General features: G+C 39.0%; 2 protein-coding genes across 5 annotated transcripts in view; both read right to left on the bottom strand.

Moving 5' to 3' along the window:
* The window catches only part of HTT (huntingtin), an 81,623-nt gene extending 78,582 nt beyond the window's left edge, over positions 1-3,041 (bottom strand). For both annotated transcript variants that reach the window (XM_071447433.1, XM_071447434.1), the window contains exon 1: positions 2,688-3,041. In XM_071447433.1, the coding sequence (XP_071303534.1) occupies positions 2,688-2,788 (101 nt within the window). In that variant the 5' untranslated portion in view covers positions 2,789-3,041. The remainder of the gene's footprint in view (positions 1-2,687) is intronic.
* A 2,467-nt stretch (positions 3,042-5,508) lies between these two features.
* The window catches only part of GRK4 (G protein-coupled receptor kinase 4), a 38,720-nt gene continuing 25,017 nt past the window's right edge, over positions 5,509-19,211 (bottom strand). The window contains exons 10-16 of one of the 3 annotated variants that reach the window (XM_071447430.1): positions 18,651-18,688; positions 16,066-16,155; positions 15,306-15,514; positions 14,374-14,511; positions 13,641-13,778; positions 11,352-11,474; positions 5,509-9,925 (exon numbers count right to left, since the gene is read on the bottom strand). In XM_071447430.1, the coding sequence (XP_071303531.1) occupies positions 9,872-9,925; positions 11,352-11,474; positions 13,641-13,778; positions 14,374-14,511; positions 15,306-15,514; positions 16,066-16,155; positions 18,651-18,688 (790 nt within the window). In that variant the 3' untranslated portion in view covers positions 5,509-9,871. Of the gene's footprint in view, positions 9,926-11,351; positions 11,475-13,640; positions 13,779-14,365; positions 14,512-15,305; positions 15,515-16,065; positions 16,156-18,650; positions 18,689-19,211 lie in introns of those variants that run through there. The other 2 variants (XM_071447431.1, XM_071447432.1) reach the window with 2 other exon arrangements.

The following is a 19,211-nucleotide window of genomic DNA, read 5'->3' as shown; positions in this document are numbered from 1 at the left end:
TACCCATGCAGTTTGTGTGATCTTCAGTAAAACAAGAAATTAATGCTAGGCCTCCATATAGCACTGATCAAACCAATCCACAACCACAGCTTCAGTCAAACATAAAAGACACAGAAAAATGGAAAAGTATTGAAAAAAGCATATTGCTTGGGCTTTTACAGTACCTTTTGCTGTAAAGGTAACAGTTAGAATCAAATGTAAAAAAAATTGAAAACAATTACAGTGAGTGACTATTAGAATAAATTGACAAGAGAAAATGTAAAGAATCCACTTTTGGATTCACAAATCAAACTCTAAATTTTTACACCATACTAGTAAACTTTGAAGTTAGTGGGAGCTTTGTGATGCAAAACAAAACATCCAATTTCTAACAAAATGTCAGAGACTGAAAAAGCTGAAAAAATATAAGGAAGAAAATTAGTTGCCTAAGCAGAAGTGTATAGAAGCAATATGACAGAGAACTCAAGTTAAGTTTACACAGAATGAAAAAAAATCCCAACAAGAGATAAGAAAGAGGGGACCAGAGACTGACATCTGACTGTAAGGCATAACGTAAGCATAACACATGATTATTGCTGATTAAAATCTCTTGAAACAGAAAAAGGTCCTATCTTCTTGGTAAAAGCTTGGATTTAATTAAGATTTTCTTAAAAAAAGAGAGGCTATCAGTATTATCAAAAGTTCTGAAGTCATTGTCTTACAATAAAATGAAGAAAGATATAGAGACCTGCTGGGTAAACAATTAATTCTTCCCTACCCCAATCTCTCTGATCTTAAAACATTTCCTAGGAGGAGACAGTCCTCAGTAGGATGGTAGGAACTTAGTACACAGAACTACAAGAGATTTATGTGTTATTTACAGAGAACCACAACAAAGATGAATGACAAACACAATTTTCCTTTCCAGTCTACTACAAACAAGAGAAAATAAATGCAGATAGTATTGTGAATTACATTCAATATGTCACCTGCTATTTCACTGAAAGTCTGGGAGGCCTCAGCAGAGGCTGCCACAATAGCTTTTCACTGGCTTTTATGAGCTCAGTGCTGAATTCAGTCACTGAATTTGTCCAGTTCCTGGGGGCATACAGTCCCATCAGCTTTCTGAAAACAGCCTATTTTTAAACACAAAGCAAAGTCAACGAGGACAACTCCAACAATATTTTTTTAATGTTTACAGTAGAATATGCCTAAATTTAGACCACCAAACCAAGCATAATATCAGAAGCATCACAAATAATTCTAAGGATTTTCTTTTGAAACACCATGACCTCTCTCACCAGTTACTTTCAACACAGAAATTTGAACAGCACCTAGGAAAGACTGGAAATAGATGTTCATCCATGTCAAACAAAAAAATGCACAAAGCAGAGCAATTAGTCCCAGCAGACCAGTAGGACCCCTAAGAACAACTAGCTCATGACGAAGATGAGTTTTCTCACCTCTTAAGCATCAGAAGTGTAGAAATGCATTGTGATTGTTTGAGACAACACTGTCCAGAGAAGAACAGCATCAACCGTGATAATTTAGTTGGCAACCATGTCAGAAAGGGCAGAGGGAGCAGGTGGCCGAGAGCCCAGAGCCACTGCCCTCCTTCCTCTGCCAGCACCACAGCAAACTGCCAAGTTAGAAGTTACCTGCTCCTCAACCCTGCTGCTTCTCCCTTCTCCCCAGTAGTATTAGTGTGACTCATGTGTTTATCCCTAAACACCTCCCTGCCCTCACACGTGCTCGGTAAAAGGCGCTGGTGGAGGGTGCAAACGCAAGGGGCAGCACCGCGGCACTGAACAGCTCCTGGTCCTGCTCCACCCAGTGATGCCCACCCAAAGGGGAAACGGGCGAATCTCACGGATCTGACACATTTATCCCTCACATTTAAGAAAGAAAAAAGATATTAGGAATATTTAAACGAACTTCTCTTAGGTGTCTGTGCAGTACATCTCAGCATGAGACTTTAAATGAACTTTGTCACAAACAGTCATCCTTCTGAAAGCATCAGAGCTCAGACTTCAACTCTATTTAAACTTTCAATTCACAACTATCAAAACTTGTTTTTAACTTCAACGTGAAGTTTCAGGGCACTGCTCTTATAAGAAAGAAGAAATCCGACTGAAAAACAATCAACGCTTAAAGATATGAAAAGTGAATAACAGAGTAGAAGAAATTTCTCTTGCTCAGCCTTGAATTCAAGGAAGCTGCACAATCAGCTAGAGAGTTCAAAGACACTCATGCAGAAAGCGTCAAGCACAGAAAAACAAGGTCTAACAAAAAGCGCTTCAGCAGTTATCAGAAGAGAAAATGCTGAAAGTAGTGCTTCATTCAAGTTATGTTTAAATTTTTGTCTTTTTTGCAGCAGTGTACTAGGTGAAAAAAGGTTTTCCTTCCCAGACCAGCCTGTGAAACCCACACAGCATTGCTGTGCCTCCCGTCCATCTCCCGCACTGGGGACTTTTCAAACGCACTCGCCCCAAAAGTTACTCCAGATCTGAACTTCGGCAGAGAGCGGGCAGAGCACCGCGACACGGCGGTGTGTGTGTGTCTGCGGGAGCCGCCAGCTGCCGGGGGAAGGGGCAGCGCCGGGCCCGGCTCGGGGCGGTCCCGGGACCAGAACCGGAGCAGAACCGGGCCGGGCGGGGTGTTGGACACGCGTGTGGAGAGCCCCCGAGACCCGGGCGCGGGTCACTCACGGTCTCTGGAGCGGCTCCTCGGGGAGGGCAGCGGGGCCCTGCTGCTGCTGGAAGGAGCGCAGCGACTCGAAGGCCTTCGTCAGCTTCTCCATGGTGGCCATGTCCGCTCCGCCCGCGCCGGCGGCACCGGCCCGCGCTCCGACCCGCCCTGTCACGGGCGCCTGGCGGGTCCGAGTGCTGTCCCGCTACCGCTGGCGCTGCCCCCGGGCTCGCTCCCGGCGCTCGGCCGGCGCTCTGGCGGGCCCCGGCCCGTCACAGCCGCGATGAATGGGGCAGGCGCCGCTCGGGGCCGCGGACGCTTCCCGTCCGCCCCGCCGCCATCTTGATCCGTCCCGTCGGCCCCCGCGCGCGGGCCCCGCCCCCGGGGCTGCCCCGCCCCTCCTGGAGCCGTGCCGCGGCTCGGGGCAAGACCGCGCATGCGCACACGGCACCCCCGGCCCGGCGTCACGCGCGCCTGTACGTAGGAACACACAGGGGAACGCGGGCAGCGAAAGGGGCGGGGCAGCGACGAGAGCGACAGGCGCTCAGAAGGAGGCTCCGCCCATCGCCGCGTGCTGGAGCGGCTGTGCGCTGCTGTGCGGCGCCCCCTGTCGGCAGCGGCCGTGGCGCCCGGGCGGTCGCGCTCGGCTCCGGGCAGGACGGGGCCGGGCAGTGCCGGGGGCGCCGCGGGCGGGGAGCCGGCCCTGGGAGCCCATGGCAGCCCCTAGCGCTGCCCCGCGGGGAGCCGCTTTCTCAGCGGCACCGCACGGATCGCCCCAGCAAGGCGGGAGCAGCCGCTCTGTGGCCGCACGTCACGGGGCACAGCGGGTAACGCGCCAGCCCCCGCAGCACAAGCGGCGGCCAAAGGCGCTGCCGGCGCTGCTGTTTTATTTTAGGCTGCGGAGACTCTTGCAGGAACAGGACACTTAAAACTTGGCAGCGTAAGTGCTGCCCTTTCAGCCTCCTCTCCTGAGTGGGGACCTGCTTCATCAGAGGATACTTCTTGCGCACACATATTAAACATACAGGATACAAGAGAGACAGTATAGAATATTTAAATCGTTGATTCCATTACTAAACACTTAGAAAAAATCAACAGTACGATGAAGTTTCCAATTGCGACCACTAATTTTAATATATCTACTTGTTGATACAGACATTAAATGACAGCTGATAAGAACTGGCAATTCAACTTATCTCACACACATGAAACTGGTTCCAGCAATAAAAATGGAGAACACCTCTTAGAAATTCTAAGAAATTTCCAGTAATGCAACTTGGTTGAATTAACATGAAGGAATGAAGCAAAGCTTATGTCCCTGAATATTCAGGCCGACAGAAGTCATAGCTAACATTCTTGCCAAATATTCACTAGAGCAGTGCTCTCTCTGCCAGTTAACTTTATTAGCATGTTAATAAAAGACAAACCATTTGAAACAGTCCTCTGAAAGGAAAACTATCCTTAGTCCTGAAAGCAGTTCAACTTAAAGCAAAACATTATTTCACTATAGAAGTGCTACAAAATGTGAGCTCTTAAGGTAAGATTATTTTATCATAAAGCTTGCAGAAACGTTTCTCTGGAACATGTGGATAATCATGAATTTTTTATTTAGCAAATGAGACATGATAAAAGATGACAGCAGAGTTGGAACGCTGCACACTCTGTGCATGTGGCACTCCACACTTTGAAATAAATTTAAGCACAGCAAAAAGAGCATCAACTCTTATCAAAGATTAAACGAGCCATCAAGCAAGCCAGGCCTTGCAAGGCTGTTGTGAAGCTTTGGATCAGAGTGTGCGGGTCCCCGTGGGCTGCTGACTCACCGAGGCAGTGCCTGCCCACAAGCTCGCTGCTCTTTGTTCTCCCTGCCTGAGCTCTAGCGGCCCAGAGGCTCGATAGCTGAGAGCTGACTGGGAGGTAACTCAGGGTATCAGATTTTTCTTTGGTCAATACCTTATCAGTAGGTTCTCCTGGCCCAAACTGATCCGTGGTTTTGCGTGGATCATGTCACTGATCTGCCTCACAACACCTGCACTGGCAAAAATAAAGCGATGTAAACCAGGCAAGGGGCAAGAAAACGCAAGGCAGGATTAGAGAACAAGCATTTTTGTAAAGTCAGTGTTGCCACGAAGAAAAATGAAGTTCCAATTAACAGTGCATATCTAAAAGATGATAATCTGAAATTTAGGGGATGACAACTAATTAATCTCAGCCTCCAGGAGAAAAAGAAACATGCTCTTAACTTTTCTCCTAAGTTACCTCCTGATTTAATGTTTTTAAGATGAGCATGTCAAGAGTATTTTTCACCTTATCCTGAAGTCTCACTTTGGCCAGCATTTCTGCATTTCCATGAACAATTCAGCAGGTACTTGGTCCTACTCCATGGGACTTCAGGAGCAGTCTCAGTGGCCCACTGGTTTGGCATATGCACAGACAATCTGCAATATGTCACAGCCTGGCTGTGTCTTTTTAAGGTCATTTAATTTGAAGCCCTTTTGGAGAGCATTTGGGGGCTTTGTCCTTCAACTCATGTTATAAAATTACAATAAATGTGCAAATGAAAAACAGCCCATGCCGATAATTCAGTCTTTTCACATGGAAATTTATGCAGAAGATCCAGACCATGAGATAAGGTATCAATTGAGCCAGTGCAGCAGAACTAGGGCATTTTTTCCTGGATTCAACTATCTTACATTGGTAAAAAGCTTACACTATGCAGGAGACATTTTCTGCTTCAATAAATTGGAAATTTATTTTAATTACAATTTTCTTTTTTTTTCCTTTTTCTATCCCAGCTACCACAATAGACATGGTAAATAAATCACATTAGACAGTAATACATGTGGTTGAGATATGTGGCAGTGTTTTGCTTTTATTTCAGGAATTACAATGCTAGAACGTCCAGGAAAACAGCTCACACAAGAACAGTCAGTGGTTTGGAGATGCTGGAAGTAACACATCACATTTAACAGTCAGCTTCCTATGCCTGGAAAGAATTCTGGTGGTTTGGACATGTCTGAATCATGGAAAAAAGTTACCTACATCTCATGTGCAAAATTTAAGTTACACCACAAGAACAATTATGAAATAAAAAAGAATGTTTCATTCAACAGAAAATACATCATCATCACCAAATAAGCCAAGTGAGTAATTAAAAGTAAATATGACTTCAGCTTAAAGATGCTTTCCAATAATTCAAATTTAACTTCCTAAAGAGAAGTGTTTTCTGAAAACCTATACTAAAATGAAGATGATAATTCCAATGTTAAATTCATATAATGTAAAGTGTAAACCATAGAAAAATATTACTTTTATTGTCATATTTTAGTAACTTGTAAACAAGTATTCTCCATTCATACAAATGGCAATGAGGAAATTCTTACATCAGTGTAGTCTGAAAAATAATTGAAGTGTATTCTAAGAATGGGTTGTTAGTTGGTTTTAATTGCATTTATATTATATTTGCTTATATATTTGATTTATAAACCAGATGATTTTATTCTGTTTTGGAGATAATTCTCTTTCATACTCAAAACCATTCAGGACTACTGTTTTAAGGATGATTTGGGGAAAAAAAAAAGAGAGACAAGAGATATTAAAGGCTAAGGTTTGTCAATAACACTCTTGTTACAGACATACCACAGGGGTTTTTTTCCTACTTACTATTAGTTTTAAGTGCTCCTTTTTTCAGCTGAGACAGTTCTGTTGTTTTTATAATCCAGAAACAACACCATCTCTATATTTTGAACACACCTCAGGGGGCAGGGAAAAGCTGACAGCTTTCTTACTAGAAAAAACAACCCTGAGGCATGAAGATTCTATTCTTCTGGTCACAACATTGAAAAGCATTAAGTAAACCAATAAGACACTGGTACATTGTTTCACAGTTTCTGAATTTTGAGCTAAATAGAGAGGTTTGAGGTACTCACAAGCAAACATGAAGATTTACATACACAAATGCTTGGAAACACACACCACAGGAAAGGAGGGTTGATCTCATGCAAACAACTCCATGGAATTCCATAGGTCTTTCCAAATCTTGCAGCAGTAGAACATTGGGTTGTTAGAGCCTTCTAACACAGGGGTCTAGAGAATGCTGAATTACAAGAAGTTATGTTGGCTTCCCCCATCCCATCCCAATAGTTTCATGTAGTAAAAGGCTACATAATCTGTCAACACAACCTGGTATTTTGCCCCTTCGTTGTCCCAGTTTTGTCCTAAAAAAAATCAAGAGCTAAGTTCATATTAAATTTCTCACACTGTGATATTTTGCTTTCAGGTGTTCTCCCCTGTCCTTAGCCTTTCCCTGCTTTCAAGATGCACCTCCCAGCTCCTTATACTCCAGAGAAGGCCTTTAACCAAGGTAGTCACCTTAGATTGAACAGCATAACATCTTCCCCTCCATGTGCTGTGTAAGGAGACTTATGCTGATTGCTGAGCCTTCCACTTCCTTGTTTTTTCTGATTTTCCAGGGGATTCACAGCAGATAAGATGCAGTCATTATTACATGCTTGTATTTCTAGCCAAAAAGGATAAATTTATAGGACAATAATGCCATCTTGAGCCTATTGGGGAAGAACCAATCAACTAACCAAAAAAAACCTAACCCCAAACCCAATGGAATTAGATCATAATCCTGCCAACATGTACTCACTCAAAACAATTCAATAGTAGTATTCTGAACTTAAGAAAAAATTTATGAAATTAAACTAAGAAAAACATCATAAAAACAAACAAATTCTCACTTTTTTACAAGGAGTTCCTTTTTCCAAAGAAGCAGACATGTAAATAACCACTTCTTAGGAACAATTTCCCTTTTCATTTAGCCCTCTTTCTTCACAGATTCCTGGAAAATATATGTTAACCCTCAACACTCCAAAATAGAGAAGTGATTTTTATTTTTTTTAAGATTCCTCTCCATCCCATACAGAAAGAAAACTTGAAATACATGATAAATAGACTTTCAGATTTTTTTTAAATCTGTTAAAACCAATTTTCTTCACAAAAATTTTTCTTCATAAGAATTATTCAGCTTGTGTCTGTGGTATTCTTGCCCAAATTTCAAGTTACCCTACACAGACATTAAATCCAGACTGTCACCCTGCATGTCTGCTGTTTATACAGTCACCTTTGCCTCAGAACAGCAAGCCTAAGATCTTAAAAATTCAAACCCCTTCATCAGGGAAACGATGACTTCTCCAACCATGTAGGTATTTATAAAACCCTTCTGTTGCTTCTCCATTTTTCCATTCCCCTCTTTTTAGAGTTCTTCTATTGCTGTGGTACAAAATAAAGAGGGTCAGGTCAGACTGCCAGCTCATTGTCTCACACATAATGGTTCTAGCCAACACCCTTACTTCAGATATTTCTGTCAAGTCTCCCATCCCTTCACTATTACATCAGACCATCTTCCAGTAATTCATTCAAACTCTCTCTCCCTCTGCCAATTTCTCCCTTTGTACTCTCTAAAAGAGTAATTTTGCTGTCTTGTGTGCTTTTTTAGACTGGAGGAAAAATGCACTGAAAACACAGGAAAATAGGCTCATTCCTCATTTCTGTGGCACAGTAGTCAAGAGGAACAATTTCAGAGAGACACCAGATGAGCCCCAGTAGGGTTCTGCAACACACTGGTTTTCCAATTTTTTCAAATTCTAATCCATTAAAACTTTGTCTTTAGAGACCAAATACCGTGAATTAAAACCTGATGATGGGCTTGAATATCAAATATATCTTGTGAGTTTGTCAGAAGCAACTGAAGTTTCTTCCAGTGGGTCTGCAGATCACAAGAGGGACCTTTCTTTTTGAGGCGGGGGTGCTATTCAGTTGCTCTGTGTGTACAACACATGTGTGGTCCAGTTGGTGCCCCAGTGAATACATGCACAGTTGAGACAAGTCTTGAGAATACAGAACAAAATATGAAACTAAAATCATGTCCCCAACTCCATTATATTTCAAGTATCCAATCCAATTTTGAAAACAGAAGAGGCTCTTAATGAAATGTGCTCTTTAAATTGACTCTCATACCCAGATGAAGTTTTACTACAAGTTTACATAATAAAGGGTCTGACCTACAGTGAGTCCAGAAGAATGGAAGTGTGCCTAGCTTTCAAGCAGCTTTTGTCAGTTTTACTAATGGACATCAGGTAAACATAACAAACTTCAATACCAGTTCCACATCTGTATTAAGCAATCATTAAAAACATATTTTAATGTTTTTGTTTTAAAAGGCTATAAAAAATACTTACATAATTAAATTCAATACTTAATGCTACCTTGCCCTTCCCCCAGTGGCAGTGATCACTGTCAACCCTAGAACATTGCATATTACAACATAAGCAGAGAGGACATTAGTAAGAAGAGCCCATGCTTTGTTTTTTAACCCATTATAAAACCATAACATCCTACATGGAGTTAAAAACAATTCCATTTACAGAAAATAAAAGAAAATAAAACTGTGTCCCCACAGGTAAAAAGAAATCGTTTCAGTAAAGACAACAAAATTTTGAAAATATAGTTAAAAAATTTTGGCATAGGTCAACTTGCATGGTTCATGCCAAGAAACTCTGTGGAGAGGATGTGTAAGATGGGTAGGAAAGAGAAGAATGGGATACTTCAGTTTGAGGATTAAGCTAAATGTTCAAAGTTCTCTTTATACAGAAATACAGAAAGAGATTCTACAGAGCCTGATAATAAAGAGCAATTCCTAATAGCTGGCCACAGTGCACGGAATTCCTTTTTTTCTCTTAGCAGTGGCTTGAGAGATACATTAGGTAATAGCACTGCCATGCTGCTGGATAATACCAGAATTATTAAATTTATCAGTACATCAATTTTACCGTTAAGAAAATTGCTAATAAAGATCCTAATGATCAAGAAGAGTTTTACCAGGAGCATACAAAGTCAAGTTACAGTGATGCCATAGATACTATCTCTGTGCTTTAAAATCCTTTTAGTATTTCTAGATTCATTCCACTGGGAAAAAATAATCAAGATAAATCAAATACATACAGAAACACACTCACTCAAATGGCACTCATTGCTTTTTGTACAATTAAGCTTTAGTGAAAATATACATCTTAAAACAAATGAAGTACAAATGTACAAAAATCCTTGAACTCAGATAAAAAATATATATAATACAATTTGCTACAGAGATATAAAACATTTAATGCTTGCTCATCCTTTCTGATGAGCATAAAATGATTTAAAGTCTGGAGGACTCCTGCTCATCATCACTGCAATCAGACTTAAAGCAGACCTGCAAGAGAAGACAAACAGACAACTCAGCTGCAGAATTGATACTATTGTTCATTTGTGTGTTTTATGGGGCACAGAAAGGCTGGGGGGTGGGTATTTTTCCAGCACATTTTACTCCATCCTAAATAAATGCTTTGGAAAACTCAAAGGAATCCATAATCTCAAGCCCAAATCTCAAATTGTTAAAATTCAATTAAAGTTCTTTCCTTCTTTTAACTTCACAAGACAATTAACTGCAATCCTATTAGTTCAAAACCAACTGAAAACTGTCAAACCATATTCATTTCTTAGGACTTCTTCTCAATACATAGAACCATATCTTGGGACAGGTACAAATCCTGCTGATTTTTGGTTGGAAAAGACTACAGTAAGGCACAAGCTTTAACTTTAGCTATGTGAGAATATCAGTACACTCAACCATCCCTTCTATTCCATTAGTCAAAGTGGGGGGAAAGTGTATTTGAAAGGATGAACTAAAAATGACAGGACTATTATACATTCCATTAGCATTGTACCATTTTAGAAAGGTGAATTGCCAGCTGAAGACAAAAAATTTCTTCATGCAATTTTAATACACAGCCTTGCTGTGGCTACTTAACAATATGCACCTAGCAATTTTAAAATTCCATTTCTGCTTGAAAGCAAAAGTAATTTCTACCCAAGTGTTCACTATTGGAATATACTCAAGCTTCTCAACATATTTCCTCTCTAAGTGCAGGCACACTGAGCAAGCAGAATTGTATATAACATTTTCAACTGCAAACCTTTACAAATAGTCTATTTCTTATATCCTCTAGACAATTACAATACATGATGTGTCTTCTAGGTGGTAAATACTCAATTCTCTGAACAGGAAATGCTTCTACTAAAGAGTAGAAGTCTGTGTGTAAGAAAAGGCTGTGCATTATCAGCTATGTAAAGATCTATTATGTCATTGTTTTGGTGAAGACATTAAACTGCCTAAGATATTTTAACATTAGTTTCATGGTGCTTCTCATTTATTTTGGGGATATTTCTACTTATTTACTTATTTATTGGATAGATACTTATTTTTGCTTATAAATTTACTACTTATTACTAGTTTTACACAGGACCTCAATTATCTCTGAAGACATGTACACAGGTTTCATTTAAAAATGGTAAAATATATAAGAAGCAAGACTCAAATTAACCTCTTTAGCAAAGGAAGGTCTAGAGAACAGTTTTTAACAGAACCCAGGTAACTAGAGGAGGACAGAATGCTGAGGCAGGAAAGCCTCCTGTAGTTCTAGGGATTGCCATAATTTCTGAAATGTGGTGGAGGTGCAAAGCCATTACAAACCAGATTTCATTAGTTTCACTATGCAGTGAGCAACTTGGTTTTCCTATCACAAATTAATAACAAAAGAATGGAAGTTAATTTAATGAAAGAAAATAAATGCCCTTACCTCTCCACTAAAAAGTCTGTGAAAGAAGCCTCTCTTTGGCTTAGGAGACTTCTCTCTGTCTGGTGACACAGTACCATCAGTTTCATATGCATTGATATCTTCAAAGCATCCCGTTTCAATCATCTTTGAAACATATGAAATATAAATGAAATATCCATAAAAGCCTCTCAAACAAGTTGCAGGTATTACCTATTTACTCTGGCTGGGTACTCCTAACACTTAAAAATTCATCAGCCAAACTACACCACTGTCTCCAAAAGGAAGCACAAAGCTGACATTGACTCTCCTTGTGTACTCAACCAATAAAGAATAGCAATGAGAGGACTCTCACACAGGTGTCAGGTACTCCCTTGCCTTTTTTGCATTCTTGCCTTTCTTATGCTCATGATGCAATAAAGAGAAGCTTTTAGAACCAGAAACAGATTTTTCTTTCAGGTATTCTGTTCATTTTAGAGCAGGCCAGCCAAAAAAAATGAAATATCCCTATGCCCTGGACTGAACTTAATTAATAAACATGATGTGGGAGGAAAAAAAAAGATATAATGAAGATGGGTCTCTGGAGAGAAGCAAAGGATTTTGAAATAATCTTTGTCTGTGTACACAGAAACAAAAGAAATAAAACCACAATTACTGGGTACAGAAAGGACACCAGGAAGAGTGAATGCCAAAACACAACCAACAGGCAGGGTCAGAAGGGGGGGAGTGGCTAATGGCCAAATCCAGCTGGCATTTACCAGTAAGTGCCACCAGTACACATCTGTGACAGCAGCTGGCAGCCAAAGGAATCACAGAATCATTGGGTTGGAAGAGACCTTCAAGATCATTGAGTCCAACCCAGCCCTAACTAAACCTCAACTAAACCATGGCACCAAGTGCCACATCCAGGCTTTTTTAAGCACATTTAGGGATGGTGACTCCACCACCTCCTCAGGCACACCATTCCAGTAATTTATCACTCTTGCTGTAAAAAACTTTTTCCTGTTATCCAACCTATATTTCCCTTGGTGCAGCTTAAAACTGTGAATATACCTTGTAGAGGGAGAGAGGGCATAAAGAGGAATAAGAAGAAATGCAGCCTGCTTTTGTTGTAAACCAGGACATTGGGTAAATTATGGAATGGTGAGAGAAAGTCTTGAGAGGCAAAAATTTGAGGGAAAGCTCAGTAACATGAATTAAAAGAAAAAATAAGCACAAACGTAAAATTAAATCTGCAGTTCTCCCTTGAAGAAAAGGAATTGCCATCACAAGAATTCTACAACTACTTCCAACTTTAACCCTTTCTGCAGGGTTAGTTATTAAGCTGCAGTGCATTTTTTAATGACTAGATCATATTCTGAAGTTTAGAATTACAACATAGTATAGGAAATACTTCTTTCTCCAAGGTTCACTGTTTCTCAGTGAAAGCTCTCTATGTCAAATGGCACCTTTTCAAATATCCTTAATGTAAGGCAAAAAAAAACAAAAGGAAAACAGAGGGGAATGTACTTTTTCCTCCAAGTTATTCAGAAATTGCTCATCTTTTGTGTTCAAGCTTTAAATAAAATGCAATCATACTGGGAGAGAAATGACATTAGTAGAATTCAAGACAATAGTAATTTCAGAAAGTCAAGAATAAATTATAATGGGGACAAGGAATTCATAACAAGAACTACAATTTTAAGTAATTGTTACTGAGTGCTCTTGCTGAAACAGTAAAATAGATTTGAATTGCATGCAGAGGCAGCAGAATTCTAGTACTCTATGCAGACTACTAGAATATTCATTCACCAGGCACACAAAACACTCTTAAGGGAAAGTCTGACTCAACTGATATTGAACTGTTTGTTTGGAAACCTTGAAAAAGGTGAGTCTGCAATTCTGTATTGCTGTCACTTGGATACTCTATTGATACACAGGCTATACACAAACAGCTTGCACTGCACCTCTTTGCTTTTGAACACTTGGAATAACATTGCATCCCTCTCCTGTGAACAGCAACAGTAACAATACTGAGTAACATGGGACTGAAGAGCAAGGAAAGGGTGGTCTTACAGATACTAATACTGTTCTGTAAGCTGTGACTATGATGACAAGATGCCAGACTTTGTTCATGCAAATTTACCATAAATCTCAGTTTTTAGCAAGTTCCTTATGTTTTTGGAAAAGAAAACTTTTTAAGCCTCTCAGCAAAGAAGTCCAAAGCAGAAATGTCTTTACATCTCCTAGAGAAAATCATTATAATTATATATTTTATTAAATATTCTATACTGCTGTATTAAAGAAAATAATCTTTTATGAAATGTGCATTACCTCATTTTGCCAAGGGATTGAGACACAACCCGTCACAAATTTGGAATAGAAGTCATCATCTGTGGTATCCAGGTTCACTCCTTTCACTGTTGAGAACTGCTCAATGTCCAGGACATCTTTACAATAAACAGCACGTGGCTGCAGTACAAGACAAGATTACTTCATTAAAGTTTTGGATCTGGGGACTCTTAGTTTGCTTTTATTTTTCTAGATGAGCAAAAGAGAGCAAAATGTCTGCAATTTTACATTTCACACTGCTGATCACCAAATTACATTATTCTATGGAACAGAAATACAAAGATGCTCTTCATAAGTAACCTGAGCAATTCTATCCATCCTGCAAGTAAGGGAAAAGAAATATCAAAGCCAGAAACAGCTTGTCTGGATCTCAATGATTATCATAATTCACTCATCTTCTGTCACCTTCCTTTCAACTCTGGAATATTTTCTTCAAAGCTATTCCTCATTTCTTCTGCATCTGAGCAATGGAAGGGGACTTTTATGGGGCAAGAAATCAGCTACAAAGCTCCCTAGGGAAATACCACTATTGTAAATTGTTTTGTGATCTCAGATGAAACACCACAAAACAATTAGTTATAATCAATAGCCACAATAGCATTCTCCTACCAGTGTAACTAACTTCAAAGTTTCTCTGGAGTTCATATGACTGCTAACAGAATTATGACAGTTCTTGTCTTTTTAGATACTAATCAAATCTGTCTCACCTACTTACATCTGGCAAGAATGGAGGTTCTAACATGTTAGCTTCCAGCCTCTTGAAGTTGATGTTCTTGAAAATAGGATGTTGCTTTACAACAGCAGCTCCTCCTTCAGTGCAGCCCAGTCGTTCCCCTGGATTTTTAGCAAGTAACTGCAGATACATGGAAAAAAAGCAGATGCATGATACAATCCCACAACTAAAAAAAATACCTACATACAATGTCCTTCAATCAGTTTATTTTGCTACTTGGCCTCTTATTAACTCAATTTATCATCTATCAAAATTAACTGGAAACCCAAACAACAACATTCTGGGAACAAAATATTTTCAACAGACAAAAGAACCCCTGAAAGCACATGATTTGAAGATTATGCCCAAAGTTATATGAAAATATTTTAATTAATGCCATGTTGAGAAGACTTTGCAGTAGGCTTTCCTTTCAGGAGATACAGACTTACATTTTTTTCCTATGGGCTGAAGTAATGCACATATCTTGCATTAACTAGTATAGAAAACTTGTGAAGCTTTCTGTATAAATTTAAGAAGAGGAGAGAGAGAGAAAAAAAAAATGGTCTTGTAGATAATGTTTAGGTGAAGAAACTGGTGAACTACTCTGCCACTTGTTCCCATGCAGCATCCAAGCTGCTATTGCACTCCATCTATAACATCTATAACAAGTGCTCCAAGCAGTACTAGACCATTTCATTCATGTCATGAATAATCAATTTATGCAGCTTTCCTTCATCTTGAGAAAAGTTCTGAATTCTTGAATTTTGATAACTGAACAATCACAAACTCATGAACAATCACAAACTTTCATGTGAACTAAAGAAAGGTTTAGGAAATCCCATTCTAAAAATTTTTCAAGATTTTAAAATAAAGTAGTTGGTCTCTTTAAAAGGATTAGAAATTTGATTTTCAAACCTCTATGTCTCTTCACCCACCATCCTGCAGATGGATTTTGCCTCCTCTGAAAACTTGTCTGAGTATGTTTCCTGGTCCTCCTTGACTCTGCGGTCAATCTCATCGCGTTTAACTCTTTCCTTATGCTTCCTGAATGGAGACTGTCCTTCAATCATCTCATAAATCAAACAGCCAAGGCCCCACCAATCTGGACTGAACGTGTACTTCTCGTTTTTGAGCACTTCTGGAGCTTCAAAACAAAAACAAACACACACCCACATCATTTCACTTTAAATTGACTAATTGTGTGTATTGGAAAAACTCTCAGGTACTCTCTTTAGGCCCTGTGCAGACATGTTTGTGTGGCTCCTCTGTACTTTGAAGAAACTTAAATTTCTACAGTGAGAACTCTGTTTATATTCAAGAGAAAAACTTAATTTCTTGAATGCTTAAAACCAGTATTCTTTAGAGAATGAAAAAAAAACCAAGAATGAAGTTTTCCAAAGCATGGAAAGAAATGTATTGTCACAGTAATTTCTCTGTTTATCTGTGACCATAAATCTCTTTGAATCTCAAGAAACAATTAGGTGCTTTGTTAAAGTTCTGCCTAAAGCTGGAGTTTTCAGTTAAGTTTTCAAGTTTATCTGTAGGCTTATAATTAAGTAACATCTACAAATGCATATTATAACCTTTCTTCTTCCTAGAACATGTCTAGTAACTAATCCAGGTCCAATACAGTTCTTATATTCACAGAAGCAAATTTTCTGGTAAAATGTAACTAGCAAAGGATGCTTTACATACCCATGTAACCAACAGTCCCAACACGTCCTCGCACAGTTTCACCTTCTGGAATCTGCACAGCTAAGCCAAGATCTGAAATCCTGATATGTCCTATTTATGTTAAAATAAATTATACATAGTCAGCTAATTAATGAAGTAAAATAATGAAGTACTATCACTTTTAAAACAAAAAATTTCTATTGCACATCTCATAAAAAACCCCACTGCAAAGTATCAAAAGATTCATGTAGCCCTAAGTTTATTTAACTTAACTTGAAAAGAGTGTTTTATTCAGCTCCTCCTTAAAAATGTGAAGAAAGAGAGGCACAGATATAACTGATATTCTGAAGGTCATACAAAAATAATTTGCTATAAGCACTCTAATTCCTAGCTTTGGCATAGGCTACTGTTCTTGGACAAAGAGAAATGCTCATTTCAGATTCTGCATCTATGCATCAGACACTTGTGGTTTTCCATTCTGCATACCCACCACAAGCACTTAGCTTTCTGACTCCTTAGTAAAACTTCAAAATTAATTTATTCCAAATGTGAGAAAACTGTAGCCTGTACTGAGAGCTTGTTTTCCTGTAATGAAGTACCCCAATAATGCCAAACCTGAGTGCTTGGAGTTGCTGTCCCCACTCCCACCCCAAACCAAGAGCAGCCCAGTCAATAATCCACTCAGAATTATTTATATGGTAACATAGTTCAATTCTGGGATTTCCTCTTCTCATGAATCACTCCTAAGTGGAAAACAGCTTTTACTGCATTTATCAGCCAAATGTCTCAAGCTGACCTTCCCCTATCACACATTCCCTTTAGAGCTGTACCTCTAACAGAAATCACCTGGCAATAGACTGGTTTGTCATGCACTGCTCAGTGGGGAACAGTCCAAGCAGGGCAATGGGACTAAATCCACCCCACTCTCCCTTACATTCCCATGGATATTCCCATTCTTTGTTGGATAGACTCCTGAACTGTTTCAAGCACATTCAAGACATTTCAAGGCAAGAACTGTATTGACATTTTAATGTAAAAACACATAAGGTACTTTCTCAATAAAAATGTAAAAGTCTAGACAGAAGAAAGGACAATTATATTTTCAATTCAATTCTAAAACAATTTTGTAGAAAGATTTGTTGCAAAAAGGAAAAAAAGAGCAAAACCCACCCTTATTTCTAATACTGGTTATAAGGACAGGGAAACTGTTGTTTACAGAAACATCACAGACTCACAGAATGATTCAGGCTGGCAGGGACTGCAGAAGGGCTCTGGTAAAACCTTCTGAGCAAGCAGGCAGCCCAAGGTGATTTACATTATTTAGCAAGCCTCCAAGAGTGGACACTGCATCACCTCTCTGGGTAGCCCATTCCAATGCCCAATTAACCTCTGTGCACATATGCTGTGGCATTCAAAAAGCTCTACAGCATCAATATTAGTTAATTAACAGCAGATTAATTTCTTATGTACATGTGTTAGATAATCAGGGGATAGAGAGAGAGAGAGGGAGAGGAGAAAGTCAAGTACCACTCTATATACTGGTTGGAAATAAGGTAATGCTCTGGAGCAGCAAATGCTATTTTAAATACATTCAGATGCTCTTGTACTCCCTGACATCTGATGAACTCCTTTTTAAGTGCAAGATCTGAGCTCCTGAAGCGATTTTCTAATTAGTCTCCTGTGCTCTCTGGAACTAGATCAAAATATCCCTGGCAGAGAGGAAGCATTCTAGTGCAGTCCTGCAAGGCTACATTTTTCCTCAAAGAAGCCTTCAGCTTTTTTAAGACATTGCTGGAGAGAAAAATTAAAGAATGCATTTGATGTTTAGCAAAGCTTTAGCTCTTGGAAAGTGACTCCTCTCAAGCATCATCTTTTTTGAAATTTATCAGTCAGAACATGCTGACTTTAAAAAAAATAGTGTGCTAATGACTTCAAAAACAGTTTTTCCTCAACTAAAATGCTCAGCAGTTACAAGAACAAACTTGTAATATTAATCCACAGCTTAGAAGAGAATTCCTGCACATGTTCCACAGTCAATTCAAAGGATTCTGGTAATGACTTGCATACAAAGTCATTAAAGAGAATTAATTTGGTTTTTGACAAACAAAAGACTACAAACATTTCTTCATATTGTTTGTACTGCCTTGATTCCTTCCAGCCACATCTGCATCAGAGACCATCAGACCTCTTTTAGTCAAAATGTTAACAGAGAAATAGCTCAGATTTCTTCTTACTGTCTAAACATTCTGGTTTACTTAGTAAAATTCTGCCCCCCCCATCTAACAAATCATGTTTCCATAATTGAGGAAAAGACAAACAAAACAAATCCATGTAAAAATTTTAGTGATCTTAAATCAAGAGGAGGGGGAAAATGAGAAGCAAAAGGGAAAAAGTAACCATTTGAAGGTAGAAAATTGACCCTTCAAACATAATCATGGTTGACCCCAAAATTTTCCCCTGCTTTCTAAAAAGCAAGGCAGTATTTTCTTTGCTAAATTAAGATTCATCAATTAGGTCTCTTTTATCATTAAGAAATTCCTTACATTTCTGGCTTGGTATTAGAGGTATAATTCCTGATTTCAAATATAATTTTAATTTTTACTTACCACAGTCATCAAGAAGTATATTCTCAGGCTTCAAGTCTCTACAAATTCAAAAACAGAAATGTGAATTAAACAAGGACAAAACTATTAGCCCTCAAGAGCAACAGATTCAACAGAAGATTTCTTGGTTCTGACTGAAGCAATTTTTCCAGTTCCACCTATAAACAAAAAAGCTGTGAAGTTGATGGCCTATAATACAAATAGTTTAACCAGAGAACTAGATCCACTGTCCCTGAACTCTTTAATCCTCTTTAATTTCCATTAACATAGCTATTTGATTTACATTAACAAAGGCAACACAACACTAAAAACCTGATATAAAGAACCAGTATTTACAACCAAATTTGTGCTCATAAGTGAACAACATTTCTCCTGAGGAGTATCAGCTTTACAACTCCCCAGTGGTAAAATACAAGTGTTTGCTGCACTTTGATGCTGACCCCTTGCTATATTTCACTCAATTTCTTTAACTGGGTCATGCAACTTCTAAAGCTTCCTAGACACTTCACCTAGTTAAGATTCTTTGCAATAACTTTCTAGAAATTTCCTATTACTTTTCTGTAA

Source organism: Agelaius tricolor, unplaced genomic scaffold (assembly GCF_023055355.1).
Source record: "Agelaius tricolor isolate 1412-34295 unplaced genomic scaffold, bAgeTri1.0.p SCAF_24, whole genome shotgun sequence".
Lineage (NCBI taxonomy): Eukaryota > Metazoa > Chordata > Aves > Passeriformes > Icteridae > Agelaius > Agelaius tricolor.
The sequence above is the reverse complement of the archived record's forward strand: the minus strand, read 5'-3'. Positions and strand labels throughout refer to the sequence as shown.